An 18,652-nucleotide genomic window follows, 5' to 3' on the forward strand; every position below is an offset into this window, starting at 1 on the left:
TATTTTTTTTATTATATTTGCTGTGTTAAAATATTTTTTTAAATGTTTTGATTGAATTTGTGCGATCGTTTCGTTGACATTTGAGCTTGACATTGTTCAATGTCAGGTTTGTTGCACAAGTTAATTTGTTTGCTTCTCGACGACGGGCTTTTAGCTTCTGGCCCGGCTTGATTAACCGTCTAGTTTGTGTTTTATGTCTATTTTAACACGGTCGTAAGTATTTAGACAATGTAACAGGGCCAGTGAGCACCATATTTAACACCCTTTTGCTCATTTTAGCTTCCATCTGCTGTCCAGAATGTCCAAGTACAGTGGTAAGAATCTGGCTTCCCTTTCACCGGCCGAGATAAAACAATGGATCGATTCGTTCGACACGGTGCTCACGGATTGCGATGGTGTGATTTGGGTGGACAACAATCCGTTGCCCGGTGCGCCGGATGTGATTAATCGATTCATCGCGAACGGCAAGAAGCTGTTCTTCGTGACCAACAATTCCACAAAAACACGACCCGAATTCGTGGAGAAAGCCGTAAAGTTAGGTTTTAACGTCACTATCGTAAGTAGCTTTTGTGCAGTACGTTTGATAAGGAAATTAAACAGATTTTCTTTACATTTTAGGATAACATAATTTCCACGGCATACCTAGCCGCACAGTACCTGAAGAATGTGGGATTCTCGAAAACCGTGTACGTTATCGGCTCGACGGGAATCACCAAAGAGCTGGACGCGGTCGGTATACGGCACATTGGCATCGGTCCCGATACGCTCCAGGGCACGCTGGCCGACACGGTTGCCAGTTTTGTGCCGGACCCGGACGTCGGTGCGGTTATTGTTGGGTTCGATGAGCATTTTAGCTTCGTGAAGATGATGAAGGCTGCGTCGTACCTTAACAATCCGGACGTTATCTTCATCGGCACGAACACGGATGAACGGTTCCCGATGCCGGACCGGGTTATCCCCGGTACGGGCAGTATTGTGAAGGCCGTGGTAACATGCGCGGAACGGGATCCGATCGTAATGGGTAAACCCAATCCACACATTTGTGAGATCATCCGCAAGGAGTACGATGTGGATCCGGCACGAACGCTCATGATTGGTGACCGGTGCAATACGGACATTTTGCTCGGAACGAATTGCGACTTTCAGACGCTGCTGGTCGAAACGGGTATACATAATGCGGCGGACATCGAAAGATATGCGGTGTCCGGTGATCCGGAGCTGAAGGCACAAGTGCCGGACGTGTATCTTGCAAAGTTGGGAGATTTGCTGCCGTATTTGTAAGTGGCTTTTTGTTTCAGCTAAGCTAAGCTTAAAGTAGGCGAAACCATTGTCGGACGATGGTTTCGCGAAAGTGCTCTGTTAAAGCGCTACCTCAATAAGTGTGCTTGGTGAGTTTTGTTTTGAGCAAATGCTCCAATAAAAAGACATTACACCATTTGATGGTATGGAATAATAAATTTGCATTTAATGACAATATTTCAAAGATATTTCAAAAGATCAAGTCACTATGCTTAAACTTCCGTCAATGCTAGTAAGCTTTTCAGTGTGATGCTCGAGAGAGATTTTCATCCGAGACTCTGAGGTGGATCCCACATTCGAGACTCTGAGGTGGAAACTTCGAGTACCATCTTCTATAGGTTCATCCAACTCCTGGAATGCGTTGATGACCAAGACATGATTTTATGCTCTCCTTTTTAGCAGCAACTTACCTAAAGATCGAGCAGCTTCCTTGCCAACCAACACTGATCTTAACATAATTCGTATTGATGTTGATATTTGATATACTCACGTACACCTTTGAGACATAGACTCTATCCAAACCTGATGAATTCCACTCAGAAACTTTCGAGAAGAAGAAGGATCTCTAGCCTCAAATGTCTGGAACTCCGTTGGGCCCGTTCATATCATGAGAACGACACCGGACAACCTAGCCGGTAAAATCTGTTTGAGGCCGTTCAGACGACCAGCATAAGCTTGATTAGTCAAATAAAGATGGAGTTGATGCTTCCACCAGAATTTATCCTTTCAATGCTCTGAAATGAGACCAAATTTTCGGACGACAGCAAACATCGCATACACAATGAACACTATTGGTTTTATTTCACTACTGCCGACACACATCCAACATCGTTTACTATTGGGCAATCTGTTAAGAATTTGCCTTAAATCTCTGCTAGTGGTAACGCTTTTGCTTTGCTATCAACTGGGTACTGCGGCGCACCCCGTCCGCCAACCCTTCCAATCGTGGAGCGATTGCCAGATAAATTGACCAGAAAACTCCCCCCTATTCGCACGTTCTACATCCGGGATCCCGCAAAGCGCAGGGCATGACAAAATATACCCTTCGTTCAAGTTCCCCTTATACCCATCCCCCCCCATTCGCTAATCAATTCTTTCTAGTAAGCGCATCTGGTCCCAACGCGAATTTTTGACTGACAATTGAATATAGTAGCTGCTAGTTCTTCCATTTACTTCCTCAACATGTTCTGTTCACATTGGCACATGCAATTGGTTAGCAATTGTTACATTCACTACACCTACGTAACGGTTGAGTCGCCTTACCTAATGTTAGAAACGCTATGTCGCGCTTAGCTCTAGCAAACTGTTGCTCAATTTGTTTGTTCGCTTCCTTGCTACTGTTACTACTGACTTGTTTTACAACGTTTTGAGTGGCCGTTCGTTGGAGGGCACAGATCAAACAGACACTACATTACCTTATTTGGGTTAGTTTTTGGCTTCGTCAACTTTTTTTCTTACGTGCTTTTGCTCTTATCGGCAGCCTTGGTTGGTTTTTACAAATTCTCTAACCGGCCTTGTGGTGCTGCTGTGGTAATCGCTCACTGCGCGACAGATACAGATACCAGTAGAACACATTGATGGCCAGGAACAGCAGTGGGAAGAAGATGCGCGAGGCACGATCGATCTTGGAGACCGAGTTGAAGCGGGGCGCTCGTTTCCTGCGCCGTCGCGTTCGATGCCCATTGGCACCGAGTACTTCCGACGCCGTCAACGGTGCATTGATGGTAAGATGCGGGGTCGTCCCGGTTCGGTGTGCGGACGTACCGGATCGGCGACGCGCTTTGCCACCCAGGGACGTCGTGGCCGTGGTCGGTGTGGACGTAAACGAGGACGAGGTAGTGGCAGTATCGATGGAAGCTCCGTACGCACCCACCCGGTCCACCGTGGAGGAACCACTGCCAGCGTGTGGATCGCTCGCGGGGTCCTCGATACCACACGGACCGCCCCCGAAGCACGAAACATCCGTCCAGGATGATTTGGGCGTTTTGCGCATCGGTGTCAGCGGGAAGGAACACACGGACAGCGGTATGACCTCGATGATACGCGAATCGGTCGAAGCACTACCCTGAGCACCGCTGATGGAGGTGATGGCCGAGCAACGCTTGCCAACACACCGGCTGGACGTGGATGGGCCGATGTTGATGGAGTGATGCTGACTGGCAGAGGAGGAACCAGGTCCGTTGCGATCGGTCACCTCCCGATCGCTATCGTCCTCGTCCGAGCTGGACGTCAGCTCGTCCACGCTGAAGTAACACTCGCCCGAACCGTACTTGGTGAAGTAGTGTACGATCGCGAACTGGATGATCGTTGCGAAAATGAACGCAAACGAAAGGAACACGAAAAAGTCGAGCGCGGTCGGGTAGGGCACCTTCGGCAGGTCCGTGCGTGCCTCCAGACCCAGGAACGTCATCGTCAGTACGGTGGTGATGCCAAGCGAAACTCTGCACGGAGAGAAGGGGAGCGTAAACGAAGCGATTCAAAAAGGACAAACCCGGCACCCGGATACTTACCGATCGGCTGTCGCTTCGCGGTTCAACCAAAAGGAAACCCAGGACAGGACGACCAGCAGCACGCACGGACCGTACACTTGTATCAGGAAGTTGCCCATATGCCGCTGAAGATGGAAGCTCACCAGCAGCATCGAATATTCCGCTGAAACGATGTAAATCACAATCAACCCTTCTTATCAGCATCATCCTTTAGCCTCCAGTCTCCCACATTTAGCATCAATTTTGAGTCAATCTCCCCCACATCCTGGTAAGCGCTTTCACCCCCACCACTCTGAAAAATCCAATTCCCCTTTCTAACCCCAACCAAAATCATGAATAACAATATGTCGTGCTTTTGTCAGGACGATGGTCCCATCGCTTGCGAACTCGTGTTTTGGGGTTTTTGGGGCCGTTCGGGCGCTTTGTATTTGAATAGATGATTCCCCATTTATCGGCGTATTAATATTCCTACGTCAATAAAGAGGGGTAATAATCGAACGAGTACATTTGAGGGATGGGTGGCAGCCCTGGTTGTGGTAGAGCACAAGACAACGCACGGATATTCACTTGAGTTCTTAAAGAGGTTTTACTTCACAGATCCCTATATTTATTGTTGGGGGACTTTGAAGCTTGAATTTATTGTTAATAAGTATTTAACATCCATGCTGCTTGTAAGTTCCCTTTTGTTCAGATCATTAAAGCATGCAAACGATGATGCTAATCGTTTTTAAAGCCTTGAGAAGATTTGAAAATACGTTGCATACTTTCAGGCGAGAGTTGGAATCCATTACAGGGTTCTTTAAGTTTTTTCACCAGCTTTCTCAGATATGTTAGGCTTAGTCCCATAGATTTATACGGGTTTTCCAGGTAGTTATGAATTCGCACAATAGTTTTTTAACTATTTTCCATAAATATTTGGAGTTTTCCTATTATTCTTCAAAGCATCTGATTTCAGTACGATTTTAGAACATTTAAGAAATATTTAATGCTATCAATTACTGTCTTTATATTGAGTTTACAGGAGTCCGTTTTCGTTTCTAAACATGGTGGTAGATTTTACTTTATAAAGTCTATTTAAAATCAAATACTTGAATATATTTCCTGTAATTGAAATATCATCATTCCCCAACAATAAAGAATTACTACCATCAACGTATCAGGCACCCAGTGAAGGTGGAATTGCTCACAAATTCTTCCATTCAGGGTAACGACTTACTTCCGAACAACATTCCCACCAAAACGCCGTACGAAAGAGAAATTTTAATGATCATTCGCACCGTGTAACGCTTGGTTTGCTACTGGCGTTAATTCCATGCTGGCATGTGTTACATCCGGCCCCGGATGTATAATGTTTAATCAACGGGCAATGAAGCAGTTGCCAGAAAAAAGCGTAAAACGGTCTTTATTCTTTTCCTAAAATTTTAAAGTTGAAATCCAAAAAATGATTTTCAAATAAAAATTTCTATTTGGGGGTAGCTGTTGCAGATAGGGTAGCTATCAGAGAAGCGTATATTGAAGGTGATTGTGAGCACTCTGCCAGCGTGGTGTTTGTTTGCTTCTATCAATTATTGTAATGTTTACTTAGCAGTCTTGATTGTTTGGCTGATGAGAATTTCCTGTGAATTTCCCAATCAATCAAGAATTTGGGAACCGTTACCTAGTACAGCAGTATGTGACAAACGATCGTGGACGTGTTGTTTGGAGATGAAATTATTTCAACAACTTCAAATTTTTCTCACTCTTTTTTTAAAGCAAATACCAAACCCGTCGACAAGCATGTCCCAGCTCCCGAGACCGATCGAATCAAACAACGATGGACAACGATGCAGGCAATTCAAATACGTACTTGAGCGGCATGAATATGTCAACCACAGCTTTTCCGGTGAACAATTGTCGCTGTGGATAATAAAATGTTCACCAGCATCATCCTCATCATCATCCTCTTCACCGTCAGCCTCCTCGCATGTTTAGTGTGGTGGACAAACCTCATAAGCCCCCGTTTAAGTTGAAAGGCTTATGGGGGAGAAAACAAAAAAGAGTTTACAAACTGAAGATAAATAATATGTCAAGGGCATAATCTACGGGTAGTAGCAAGGTTCACCGAGTGTAATTGCTTGAAATCGGTTACGGAAAACAAAATCTCAGTTGGAGATTTGTACTTTTCCAGTGTACCATTTGAATCAGCTCATTTAATCAGAACCGTTCGCAGGGATGAAAGACATTGCTGGAGCTCACTATGTATAGAGGATTTATTAAGCTCGTGAAGCCAAGATACCCGAAGCTCCTAACATCGATCATCAAGTTGTTCGCTAAACCATGCAAACTATTTATTGCTCCTTCCAGCAAAGGCTCCAAACCACACTAACCTCCTGCACTATTTCCACGAAACATAGTCAAATTCCACCCGACTACCGCCACGGAGCGATAATCTGCTCGCTCGCAGCCACACCAAAAAAAAAACCCACATCGCGCTGGAAGCGAAAGCGAACGCGAAAATGTTTTCTGCCACAGCAACGGGGCCGCATCTCCCAGCTTGACAAAGCTAAATTGATTCCTAACGAGATTTATCCTTTTTACACGGTGAAATTGATCCACTCACGTCGGGCATTCTTTCGCGTTTCCCGTCCCATGTTACCGGGAATCAGCTGTTTTCAGCGTCTTGTAGCTTTTTTCTTCTTTTATTTGGTATTTATTGTCTGCAGGGATGTTTATCTTAGCGGTTGGAAGCCGGCGGAACTTTCGAGCGAAGACACTCTTCCGAGTTGCGTGAGAGAGACAACGACCAGGAAGGAAGCAGCAAAATGGCACCATCGTTTTGGGGCGGATAAAAAACCGGAATTGAATTATATCACCGTCCGGAAGTTGAAGATAATAACCTTGAGCCGGAGCGTACGGGAAGCCGGCCGTAGCATCGTGCTAAGCTAGCAAAACACTGATACGATTGCGAACAACGGTGCTATCAAACAATGTGTTTGTTTGTTTTGTTTTTGTTGGTGGCTTACAATTGTTAATAGTACCGTCTTGAAGACTACAGAGTTATGGAGCTAGGATAAACTACAGTCTGAGTAGGATTGATTTATATTAAACGTTGTACAACTTCAATTGTGCAATTTTCTCGATGAGAAAAAAAAACTATTGAGGAAAACATTAAATTAGAAAAACATAATTACAACTCTACTAGCACACCTAATTTAAATCAAATTGATTGTGTACGAATTTTAAAATTCTGTGACAGACAATTATGATCAGACTTAAAATCGTTCAAATTAAGTCTTCATTAAACTAACCGTCTCGCTGTTCACGCTTCACTTTCTTATGACTCACTGTTTTCGGACTCAGCTCACACAACCTGTAAGATCTAGCTTCACTTTCAAGAAATAATCCAGAAGACTTTATCACGAGCTGACTGCCGTTAAAGGTCAAGTTGTCTGTCCTTTTTATATTATATTTAAAAATGTACAAAAATAATAAACAGGCTTGTAATTCTATACCAAATCCAAATTGTTTGACTAGAAAATGTTTTGTTTGATTTGAAAAAGAACAAGTGTTTCTTGAAAAATGTTAACACACATTCAAACATGTTTGAGAAACGGTCAAAAATCTGTCGGCGCAAATATAATTTTATGGGACACCGTCAAAAAAACGTCGACAAGGAAATTCATAGAGTTACGTTACATGAAACAACCTGCAAGCAACACCAGCAATCGGAAGTTTGATCTTGAAACTTCCGCCCAGACGAACCCTAATCTTCAATGGACAAAGTAAGGTTAGCGAACTCCACACCTTCATCCGGAAATTCAGCGCAACGTCTCTCCCAACACAACTTTAACCGGAAATGTTATCGCAGATCCCCTAACACCTAAGTCGATCGCTGTTGTGGAGTCATACCAATAGCGTTCCGTGTAACCGTGTAAGGCTCAAGTTGCGGAAAAAAGATTAAAGTCAGTCTCTATTTAGAACTCAAATGTAAATGATGTATGGGAGTGAATAAAAAATATGTTTAAAAAAGTTACGCAAATTAGCACTTAATTATTTATACGGCAAACCGTTAAGAAATCAAGAGATAAAACCAATAATTATCAGAAAAAAACGTTCAACACATAGGATAAGTAAAAAGTAATCGCATAGTACATTAGTATTTTGTGAATCCTTTAAGAGTGAGTTACAGATTAAAATCTCTATACCGATTCATTTCCTCTTTTTCGTGGGTATTCTCGGGGGTATTCTGATTCAAAGACGAATCGAAACACTCGCTGACAACAGATTACTGACAAAATACAAAAAAATTCATACTTTTAGGCGTATACATGTACCGATCCGGAAGATCGCTCTGTCGCCAACCACAATCATTTAAATGGAGCCGTTATGTTCAAACACTGCTAATTCTGTTGAACAAAACTTTTGCTACTTTGAAAAACCCTTAAAGGTATCATACAGACCCAAAAATAATGGTTTCAATCGCCGAAAATGCATTTAAAAGTTACGAGTGAAACACATGTTTGAAGCGTGCGATGAGCGCGATCGTTCCGTTTTCCGGTGCATCCTCGCCGTCTCTCCACTTTCTCCCACTAAGATAAAGATAATAATCCTCACCACTTAGCGGAGATTTGTTCGACAATTTAGATTAGTATATTCTCTTTGAGCGGTATGAGCGCATCTTTGCCCGTCTGCAGCGATATCCACAACCCATTATCGGAGCCCATCGTCTGGCATAATGAAGATTCCATGCAGAAAGTAATTAAAAAATTTAATCTCCGCTCGTCCGGGAGTTTGACGGACGGCCGAGTGTGTGCGAGCGCGCGTGTGGGATAAAGCTAGATGGAATTATGTAAAATAACTTGAGATGGTCCTGTGGTGAAAGCTACCGACATCGGTCTTATCGGTCCCTTTGGTGGATTCATTTTAGCCAAAAAGTTTTGACCAAGGTGCATGGTCGTCTTCTGACCATGTGGAGCACACACATACACACGCTTTCCATATCGCATACTTACACATGTACAGCTTGCCGTTGCCTTCGCCACCGGTCGTCGTACGGCCGACGCCTCCATCAAGCCCTAGGCCCAGCTCCAGATCGGCGTTGTTCATCCCGTTCAGGACGGTCGCACCGGCGCTGGGCGTGTTGTGCACCACCCGGTCCGTCACGTTTCCGGCCGGCCATTCGACCAGATCGAACTGGGACAGCTTCATGTCGTCAGCGATGGAAACGGCCGTCCGGCCACTGTTCCACCGATACAGGACATCGTTCGTGGTGTAGCCGACTGTGACGGTGGGTGTTCCGGAAACGAAAATGGAGAAAAAGCGTAAAAAGCGAACCAGTAAGTCTCTTGAGGGACATAGAGGATGTAGGTAGTCGTCGGTAGGCAAGAAGATATCGGGAGGCTGCTGACGATACTGCCATGTAATTAGTCTTTTCCCATTTGGCGGATAATTCGGACGTAATCGTCAGGACGAAACTACTCATTAGGCTGCACATCTTTAATGTAATTAACGAAAGAAGCAAAAATGGTGTGCCAGTTCCGTGAGGGCGTTCCTGCTTATTCCCGGATGTATTCCGGGCGCATAGATAGCTGTGATTGCCAGTTTGCTTCCGGAATGCCGGATTTATTTTCAATTCCTAGAATCTTTATTCGAATTTAAAAATGTGATAGATTTAATGCATTCAATACTCTTCGATCTCAAGGTGTAATTTTTAAATAAAAATATAATTAGTATTGAAACTGGTATGGAAAGGGAATGCAGTCAGGAGTGAACTTACTAAAAATTTCGAAAATAGTTCCTGTCGTTCCTTATGAGGAAAGAAACGAATCTGCCAAGTTCATCCCGGGAACAGACATTACTAATAGGCACTACAGGTCGCCAAAAACAGCCGCCTGATTCCAAGATTTCGGATCCCAAGATGCCGAATCTTCAGATCCCAAATCCCCAGATCTCGGCCCACAACATCCCAGATCCCGGATCTTGGGATCTAGGATCTTGAAGATTTTAGCCTGGGGATCTTCAATTCAAAATAGATAGATATTCCGAAGCCAGGATCTTGGGATTCGGTTTCAAGGATCTACAGATCCGGTATCCAGGATGTTGATCTCTGTAGGGTCTCTTCGTTATTATATTTTTAAAATTATTTTTTTATAAATATTTTTTTTAATGAGTTTCGTAAGTAAGTAAGTTGTAATAAGTTATTCGTAGCCAAACATCAATATGAAAAAATAGTTCTGGAAAATTGCAATTGAATAATTTTCTCTCTCTCTCTCTCTCTCTCTCTCTCTCTTTCAGCATTCCCCAATAGTCCAACCTGACTAAATAAATTTAAATTTAAATCTAGCCTTTTTCCTCAGATGATGCATTTGTATGATGCAAAGGCTCTATATGATGCACCTATTATAACAAGTGTACAATAGTTATGTTCATAATCTCCTTCGCCAGCTTTCGATTAAAGGATGGTGTATGATTTACTTCACCAGCAGGCGCAATGGATTTGATTCGAACGTTTTGATTCAATTAGCCGCCGAGCCATTTTATGCTGGGTCGGACGCCATCTCAACCGAGCCCAGGGTTTGCAATCGAGGGTGGTGCAAATTTCAATCCGCCCGTTCGGACCCGTTTTATAAGAATTTAATCATCGTAGGCAGTCGTAACGCGGCGGCAGACCGAGCGCCGACATAAATCGTGGACGACGCCCGCTCATAATCAACTATTCTCTTCATTTGTATGCAAATCCACTTAAAGATCTAATCACTACATTCACACTGCATCCACACTCTGTGGTGCAGCATGAGCTGTGAAGCCAGCTCACAGTCTCGGGAGGCAAGATAACGCGTGTCGCTCGGTAAGAAACGTCACTAAGCTGTACCGTACACGATCTGGTAAGTTTATGCTGCGAGTGTCGGTTGATGTTGGGCTGTCGGACACACCAACACAAATCTCGACTACCACTCAAAGTGGTACGCCGAGGCTGAAACACGAGTTAAAGTGCCTACGAATGTGAATTTCCGGGCAGTGAATATAATTTCTCGCCACGCCGAAAATCATCGTCAGAATGGGAACGAGCATCGCATCGCAAAAGTGCAGTGAAAGTTTTGCAAAAGCATATCAATGGCAAATGCAGCGTTTCCGGGCGTCCCCGTTTTGCGTGAAGAAAGTTTCGGGGTAGCCAGAGCAGCATTCGCGCGCGCTCCCTCAGCTGGATGCGTTGAATATTCATGAAAACAACGTAAAGCTTGTAAAGCAGTGAGCAGAAAGGGCTCGCTGTGGTGGAAACGACAGATAGCAGAAGTGTGAATTTGGGCTGATGGTTGCGTGAAGTATTGGGTGGTGGAAAATCGGCTTTCCATCTCTCAACTGACGGCAATGGAAATGTGCCATTTTTACACTCTCTTGAATCTTTCCCGCGGACGGTGTTGAGTTAAAGGCCACAACAGTATTATTTATTTGTGTCATCTGTGCTTAATAACATTTTACATTGATTCTTGGATTATTGATGAAAGAATAGAAACTTTACCCAAGAAACTTTGAACAATTTCTGTCGTTATTTCAACCTTTAAGGCTTAAAATGAGAATTTTTTTTATACTAAATTTGAGTGTAAATAAGAGAAAAGGTAATATTTAGGTACATTAGCGAGGGGACAAATGCGGGAACGATAGGCAGATTAAAAGGAATATTTGGATTCCTGAAAGCACATTCTACTCGTATAATGTATCGAAGAAACCTTTTGGCTATAATTTTATCAACATGTTGCTTGAATTTCAGCTTGTGATCGAGTCTTTAATTCCTAGTTTTGGCACTCTTATACAGAAAAATTTCTTATTTTAAGAAAAATCTCCAGCTTAGCTGTATCTCATCCCATCGAGAGCAACTGCAATTCGTATTTCCAGTACAATTTCTGAGCTCAGTGAGCAGTGTGAGAGTGTGCAAGGGGGCTAATCTTACGCCTAAAAGTATGCAATTATGTGTTTTATAAATCATTCAAAATTCAATCTTTAATATTGACTCTTCCATTCTTGATGTAAATTCGGTCTTTTCGATGGTAAAAAAACTTTATTTTCGTATTTTTGTTTCGATAGTTCTTATCTCGTAGAAAAACGAAACATAGCCGTTTAAGATTGCGGCAATAAAGAAATAACTGAATGAATTGACGCACAACATTTTACCTGCCTTCCGGAAATCTTCAAATTAAACACGCACTAAATGTAAATCAAATCTTCGTGCTAGAGTAAAGCGCGCACACACAGACACACTTACAAATGCAGATATGTAAATTACTTATGGTTAACCGTATCCTGGCGTGAAGCAATAGTTTTCCCAAACATTCGTCGTCCACCTGCACGCGGTATTACTTCCTTCTGGTGAAACCACTTCCTTAAGCAGGTTTTCCCAAATACACACACACACACACAAACGCGTACGGTGAATCCATTTCTGCTAAGTGAAAATGCGATGGGAAGGAAAGTGCATTCAACGAAATAAACCATCGTTGCAGTTACTAGACAAATCATCCCAGGGAACGTACACACGCACACATACGCCCGATCAGGTACACATACAAAAATATGCACAAAGTTCGAGCGTGAGCGTTCGGTGGGAAAGTTTTTCACTCGTGCTTGTTTGGCAAAGCACACGTCACCGGTGTTTTCCACTCGACGCCACCGTTTTCCACCAACTCCAAGCTCTAGTTGCAATCCGATAGTTTTCCCCAAGTGTGTGTGTGTGTGTTTGTATGTGGACGGCAAAAACAACAATTTTATTCGAATTGGAACACACGCGTTCCGGTTCGTTGCAGTCGACTTCCGGCGGGCGGGCACGTTTGCTCGCCTGTTTTTTTCTTCTGCTATTTCAAACGGGTTGTTTTGCACTTTTCTTACCCACTTGTGCATTCTCGGCTGTCACCTGTCGGCCACCCGACCGGCAGCTTCAGCTCACCTTTTGAACCTCGAGCGTAGGAGATGAGGCGCGTAGTAAAAGTTTACAAACCCGGAAAAATCATACCACATCCGGAATCGGGGTTTTGTTTATGTCGGTGTGTGTATAAAGAGCACGCCAGCCTTACTTAGTTGTACTGACGAAGGTGAGATTTATTGGCTTCCGGTTGCTAGGGGTAACCCGGGTTTGGTTTCCTGTGATTGCCGAGATGCTTCAACGATCTCGCGCGTACATTAGGTGGCAAACACACGTCGTCGGGAAAACTAAATGGAATGGAAACGGCCAACCCCGGCTCCGTGGTACGCCACAACAGGTAACGACCAGGTAATCAAAATTCGAGTGTTGTTTTTCCTTGTTTTTGCTTTTATGTTACGCCCTAAAGCTTCCATATCGGTGACATGTGATTGGAAGTGGTATCGAGGATTGGCCACGTCGTCAATACCGTGTATGTTTGTCCCGCAACAACCGCAACCACAATCGATCAACTTTCCGGGACGATGGCTTTGGGATTTAAATCTAACGGAAAACAAATTGAACCCACCAGCAGCAGCACGCGGGAACGTGAACAGATGTTCCAAACCGTATTAGTAACAGGCTTGAGAGACTGCTTGCAGTACATGTTCGGGGCAATTTGTAGTACAACGAAACACAATCCAATAATTGGTGGGGCAGGAGGGCAGGCTCAGCATTTTTGCAAACATTACTTACACGAGCCAAACTTCAGCGGACAGCGCTGTGTATCCATCGGGAAGTCCTCCAGGTTCATCGGGCAGCCGGCCTTAATGGTGAGTCTGCAAAGGAAAGCCAGATAAACAGCAGATGAAATGTATCACAATCATAATGGCAGCTGAGTTAATCGAATCGGAGACGGAAAAATCCTAACCACACACAGCCGGTCAACACAAACATGGTCCTTAGTACATACTGAGAGAAAGATGCCAACAGTTTGCTTTAAATAAGATGCACCAGACATCGGGACATGGATCCCGAGACTGCCACGACAAAATGGAACTAATGGAACGATAATTGCCAATTTGGTCCAGTGTGCAGATCTCTATATCTCGCGCGATGGACGATGGAAGACACCGACGGGACGTGGGCTAGGATCTTAACTCAATTCAAAGGAACTTAACAGTGGAGCGAATGGAAGAAGACCGAACCGGAACTAGTGAAACCGACGAGCTACAATAGCTCAGCTCGGAACAACGAAGCACGGCCAGCCAATTTGACTTGCGATGAGATGCTGTTGCGGAAGATGAAAATTCTAACTTCAAATTGGCTTCACTTGAGACGCGAGATGTGCACAGGAAAGCTTTCTGTTGCTTGTTTGGCTAGCGTCTTTTGGTAACCTTGACGGTACGGAACTAATACGCATTTTAATTGTTGTATAACAAGAGCCTTTTTGCTAAGCAACGAAATATGACTAGCTTTGTTGGTAATAATACTTGGTGAGAAAATAATACATTGTTTGAAGTGATAGAGTATGCTTTCGAGGCATTAAGTAGTATTTATCATAAGTTCCATTCGCTCTATTTAGAAAACTAAAAAGGTCTTTAGAAACTCGGTGGAGTAAATTTCTAGGACATTCTTCTCAGTCCATCGAATTCGTAACATACACTGATGACTTACACATCAATGGTTTGTGGCTTTCGATTCCTAGAAACCCTGGGCTATTAACGGTATGAAAACCGAATTGATGGTGATAACTTCAGCGACCGATTTACACTGATCACTGATCTGATTTGGAATGATGTACAGAGAATCGTTCGTGGTCCCTTAAAGTCGTCCAATATCTCTTGATGTCAAAGTTCTTGAATCAATGTTGGGATTATCTTGTTGGGATCATATCAATATTGGGAGAGGTCAATGATGTTGGAATTATCTTGGAACGTATCATGGATCAAAAGTAAAACTGTCTGTCATTGTTGGTGTGCTAGTCCTGTCCCAAGTCCCAGCTCGGAAAGTCGTTTTAGGCCTTTACCATGACTGTAGAGAGCGTAAGAGGTCCAAATTGATTTATAGGCAACAGTGCAATAGTGTGGATTGTTGCTGCTGATTAAGACCGCGTAGTGACTTGCTAAGCGAATAAGATAAGAAAGTTGTAACTTTATGAAGATAATTAGAAGTCTTAGTTATCATAAACTCAATAAAAACGCTTATAATAAAGACACAAAACTCAAATGTCACAGCTCTGGGATAAAAGTGCAAAACTTTTTAAACGAGACTTCCCCTAAAGGTATGCAATCCGCTCTACACATTTGAGTAAATTTATTACTCGCTGACTTTTTGTCCTTTTTATAGGATATTTAGCTAGTTAAGAAAGATAGGACTATGTTTAATTGAATAAAATAAAATAACAAAACAAATATAAGTAGATTTCATTTAAATACATAACATTTTTAAACCAGTTACCTGGTAAGGTAATAAAAATAGTTCTCACTCCTCCGTAGCCCACAATTCCAACCGTATCAAATTAAACTCCAGCATTATACGCATTCAACAGGCTCCCGAAGCACACACCGCCACAGCCTCATCGCACTCATTCGTTTGCTAAAATTAAACCATTGCCAACGAAACGAAAGCACTTGTGTTCGACAAAATGTAGTATCGCCCAGTATCGCCTCATTACCTGACCTTCAAACCCGGAGCATCACTAAGGTCCAATTGCACACGTTGAACCACTCCAAAGCGGCACGGCAATGAAATTCAATTCCCCGCACAGTCCACCAAATTAATCCCTGGAGCAATATTAACTGCGGCGCGTTCGCTTTCGCGTCGGGTTGGTCGGCAGCTGTAGACCGAAAAGGGGCCATCGTGGCCCATTAGATGGTTTGATCAAACTCGCTCGTTCGGCATGCAATTTGGTGGTATTTAACGAAGGATTTAAACCGCACCGCAGGTAAGTATGAGTGTGTTTTTCTCACCTGGCGGGGCTAGGCGTGGGTCGTTTCCGTCCTGCCAATCGATATCGTTTGGCAGGGAATGCAGTAAAGGGAGGTACAATCATTGTAGGTAAGTATCGACTACAAATGTAAATGTGGAGCATTTATGCGCATCCTTTTGGTACCGGAACATGGAAAGGACAATGATAATGAGCGTAACAGCCATTTGTAGAGCGCTGTGTATTTCTATACGGAATTATTTATTAATCCTTTTCTTATATCATCAAGATAGGAATATTCTTTGAAACAATGAAATAAAAATGGCAACAAATAATATAATATTAATACTGCATTCTTAGAGGACGGAGTAAAGAAAACATGGTAAAATAATTTTACAAGGTTCACATAGCCAATCAGTTATCGTTAAACGCCTAAAAGTTTTCAAAAAGTATGAATTTGGATGGGATTTGTACATTGGTCCTGAGATCTGAAGACCGGCGCTGCTTTCGCCTTGCCTATCGGGGCGTCCCAGTTGAAAAAGTTTAAATAAAATAAATAGAAATCAATAAAAGTCTATACAACAAGAACTCTTAAAAGTTTAGCTAAAAAATTCTCAAATCAATTTTTTTCCGATAAAAATCAAAAAGCTATGATAATGGTCTTTTATAAAAGTTTTATATTTCGGTAAGGCTATGATACTTCAAATTCTAAGGGATTACTAACATATACCCCTTAGTCAGGCCCTTCGTCCTGCGTACGGGGAGACGATCCGCATCGTCCAACCGGACCGCTCCAAGTAGCCCCAAAGTACTATATTAGATGCGTTAGAGAAAACGCAATTACAAACAATTAACCTCCAATTGATTGTCTTCGCATTACGTTTAATTATGCTCGTCGCATAAAGTTCAATCGCTCTATGTTACGGTTGGGGTCACTATATGTTGCACATGCATTTCCCATCTAACCGACACTTTAAAACTAAACACAAAGTAAATGAACCATATGCAAAAACCGTGTTGCAGTTGCAGCTCGACCCCGTAACCTTTTACCGATCCGATCAAACTTTATCATTATTTATGGAGCACTTTTGCTATTCAAACAGCACGAGGAAAGGCCCGCACATCAAACAGGCGGCATCAAAAACTCGCGAGAAAAGGAACAACTTTCTCAAACAATCGATTTCATTCGGTGCATGTCGGTTCCTCCATTGCGCGTTTCGATGTTCACTGGATGGAGCACCCGTTGGGCAATAGCGCATGTCAAAAGTAACTAGGCGCTGGTGACTCCTTGTTGCGTTCTTACCGGGCGAATGGTTATAACTATGGCAGTCGATAGTTGAGCTGTACTGGCGTGACCGACAACTGGCCACCACCACAACGAACCACAGCGAATCGAGAGACGATTTGTCTAGCACCATTTTCACACCTCCTGCCCGTTCGCTTTGCCGCCGCGAACGTTCAAACAAAACACCACAACCTAGAAAGTTTACCGATTATTGATGAATTCCGATCCGCACTTCGACAGCGGGCAAACAAACGCCCGGAGTGAATTTGATTGGGTTTGCGTTTGGCGTTCGCATTTCCTGCCACTTTCCTATTGCCACTGGAGGTTGCCGTTTTTTCATCCTCTTCTCGTCTATTTGCTAACCCATTGCGCTCCTTCCATCGCCGGCGAGAGTTCGCAAACACGGGACTGAAGCAAGGGTTGGGCGAATGCACGAACGGTTTCGATACATCGAAAAACAGAATACTGTAGCTTGGTTTAGTGGGGATAAACCGAGATTCGGAAGTAAGTAAGCGATCATTTAAACGAAGCGAAATGACCACCGACAACGTCCGAATGGGGATGGTGGGTTATGGTTTTGAAGCAGACGGCTGTATTATGGCACACAGAAGCAATCATCATTTATCATAAATTAGTGAGGTTGTTAAGAAAGCCTTTGATAGTTATTATTAATCAACTTAAAGAAGTTTCAAAATGTCAAAAACTTATCAAAACCGCAGAAAACACCTAATTGCATACCTTTAGGCGTAAAAAATATTAGGTTACTTTTCCGTATTGAAATGTGTGCCCCTGAATGTAGGCAATTATTCTGATAAGTTTAGTCTCTTTTTTGGCTGTCATTCGCATCTCATAGCCTGATGAATCCTTTTGGAAATATTTTTGTAAAAGCATTCCAAAAACACTCCATTACCACATTCATCGATTTGTCAAATCATTGTTCCACAGTGTGCGTTGAAACATTCCGCTTGTGATCTTTCGTCTAATCGACCGCGGATAAGGTTGTTGCGTTAGGCCCAGCGCACACTTCACCGCTGGTCAAATATTGTTTCTCTATTTGCTTTATCACTACCGCGCACCCGAGCTCGAGCATCCAATGCCTGCTTTCTATTCCCGTCACGATTTTTCCCATTCTCCTCCAGTGTACTTTTCGATTAGCTCCCGAGTGATGAGCTTTTCGTTGTTTGCCTCATTCGTTATTCGAATATCCTGTACAAGTTTGCTCGACGCTTTTTTCGACTCTGGTCGTTCGGTTTTGTTTCAATTTTTTACCCAGCCGCAGTACAAGCGTTCGCAAATTTTGCCATTTTAACGCGTCTCAGATATCGCCCTCCGACAGTACATTAATAGAAATCCGAAACGATGAAAGTGCGTGTCCTCGGCTGTTGATTTTCTCCCTCCTTCGGTTGCCCGATTCGGTCCGGTTCGTGGGGTTTCGGGTGGGGAGGAGCACCGAACCAAAGACCACACGAAGCGGACGAGAGTCAATTAATGGAAAACTGATGGGTTTTTCCGTTGACACTTGGGATGATGGTAGCAAACCGGTCGTCCGTTCGGTTGCTTTCACCGATGCGTTGAGATCGAGTGAGCTCTAACAAGTGAAAAACAGCACAGTTTCGTAGAGAAATGTTCACCCCAAAAAAAGCACTCAGAATCGAGTGGAAGACGAACGGCAGCAAGATGAAAGTGACCACCAGTTGGTTGTCGCTAATTGACGAAAAACGAATATTGGTTATGATATTTCATCCGACTTACAGTTGGTCGTATGATGGAAGTAGAGATGG

The 18,652-nt window shown here is 43.3% G+C and overlaps 2 protein-coding genes across 3 annotated transcripts in view; one reads left to right on the forward strand and one right to left on the reverse strand.

Annotated features, from left to right (window-relative positions):
* Positions 1-75: 75 nt before the first annotated feature.
* On the forward strand, positions 76-1,457 carry LOC118504165 (glycerol-3-phosphate phosphatase-like). 2 transcript variants are annotated; one of them, XM_036038301.1, is made up of 3 exons: positions 76-213; positions 280-556; positions 619-1,457. In XM_036038301.1, exons 1-3 carry the CDS (start codon positions 194-196, stop codon positions 1,279-1,281), a joined length of 960 nt encoding a protein of 319 aa, XP_035894194.1. In that variant the 5' UTR covers positions 76-193; the 3' UTR covers positions 1,282-1,457. The 2 variants fall into 2 exon arrangements, with proteins under 2 accessions (XP_035894194.1, XP_035894195.1); XM_036038302.1 differs by having other exon boundaries at positions 119-217.
* A 624-nt stretch (positions 1,458-2,081) lies between these two features.
* Positions 2,082-18,652, reverse strand: part of LOC118504164 (gamma-aminobutyric acid receptor alpha-like) — a 55,270-nt gene continuing 38,699 nt past the window's right edge. The window contains exons 7-10 of the mRNA XM_036038299.1: positions 13,414-13,496; positions 8,780-9,046; positions 3,810-3,951; positions 2,082-3,740 (exon numbers count right to left, since the gene is read on the reverse strand). Of these exons, the coding sequence (XP_035894192.1) occupies positions 2,804-3,740; positions 3,810-3,951; positions 8,780-9,046; positions 13,414-13,496 (1,429 nt within the window). The 3' untranslated portion in view covers positions 2,082-2,803. The remainder of the gene's footprint in view (positions 3,741-3,809; positions 3,952-8,779; positions 9,047-13,413; positions 13,497-18,652) is intronic.

This window comes from Anopheles stephensi, chromosome 2 (assembly GCF_013141755.1).
Source record: "Anopheles stephensi strain Indian chromosome 2, UCI_ANSTEP_V1.0, whole genome shotgun sequence".
NCBI lineage: Eukaryota > Metazoa > Arthropoda > Insecta > Diptera > Culicidae > Anopheles > Anopheles stephensi.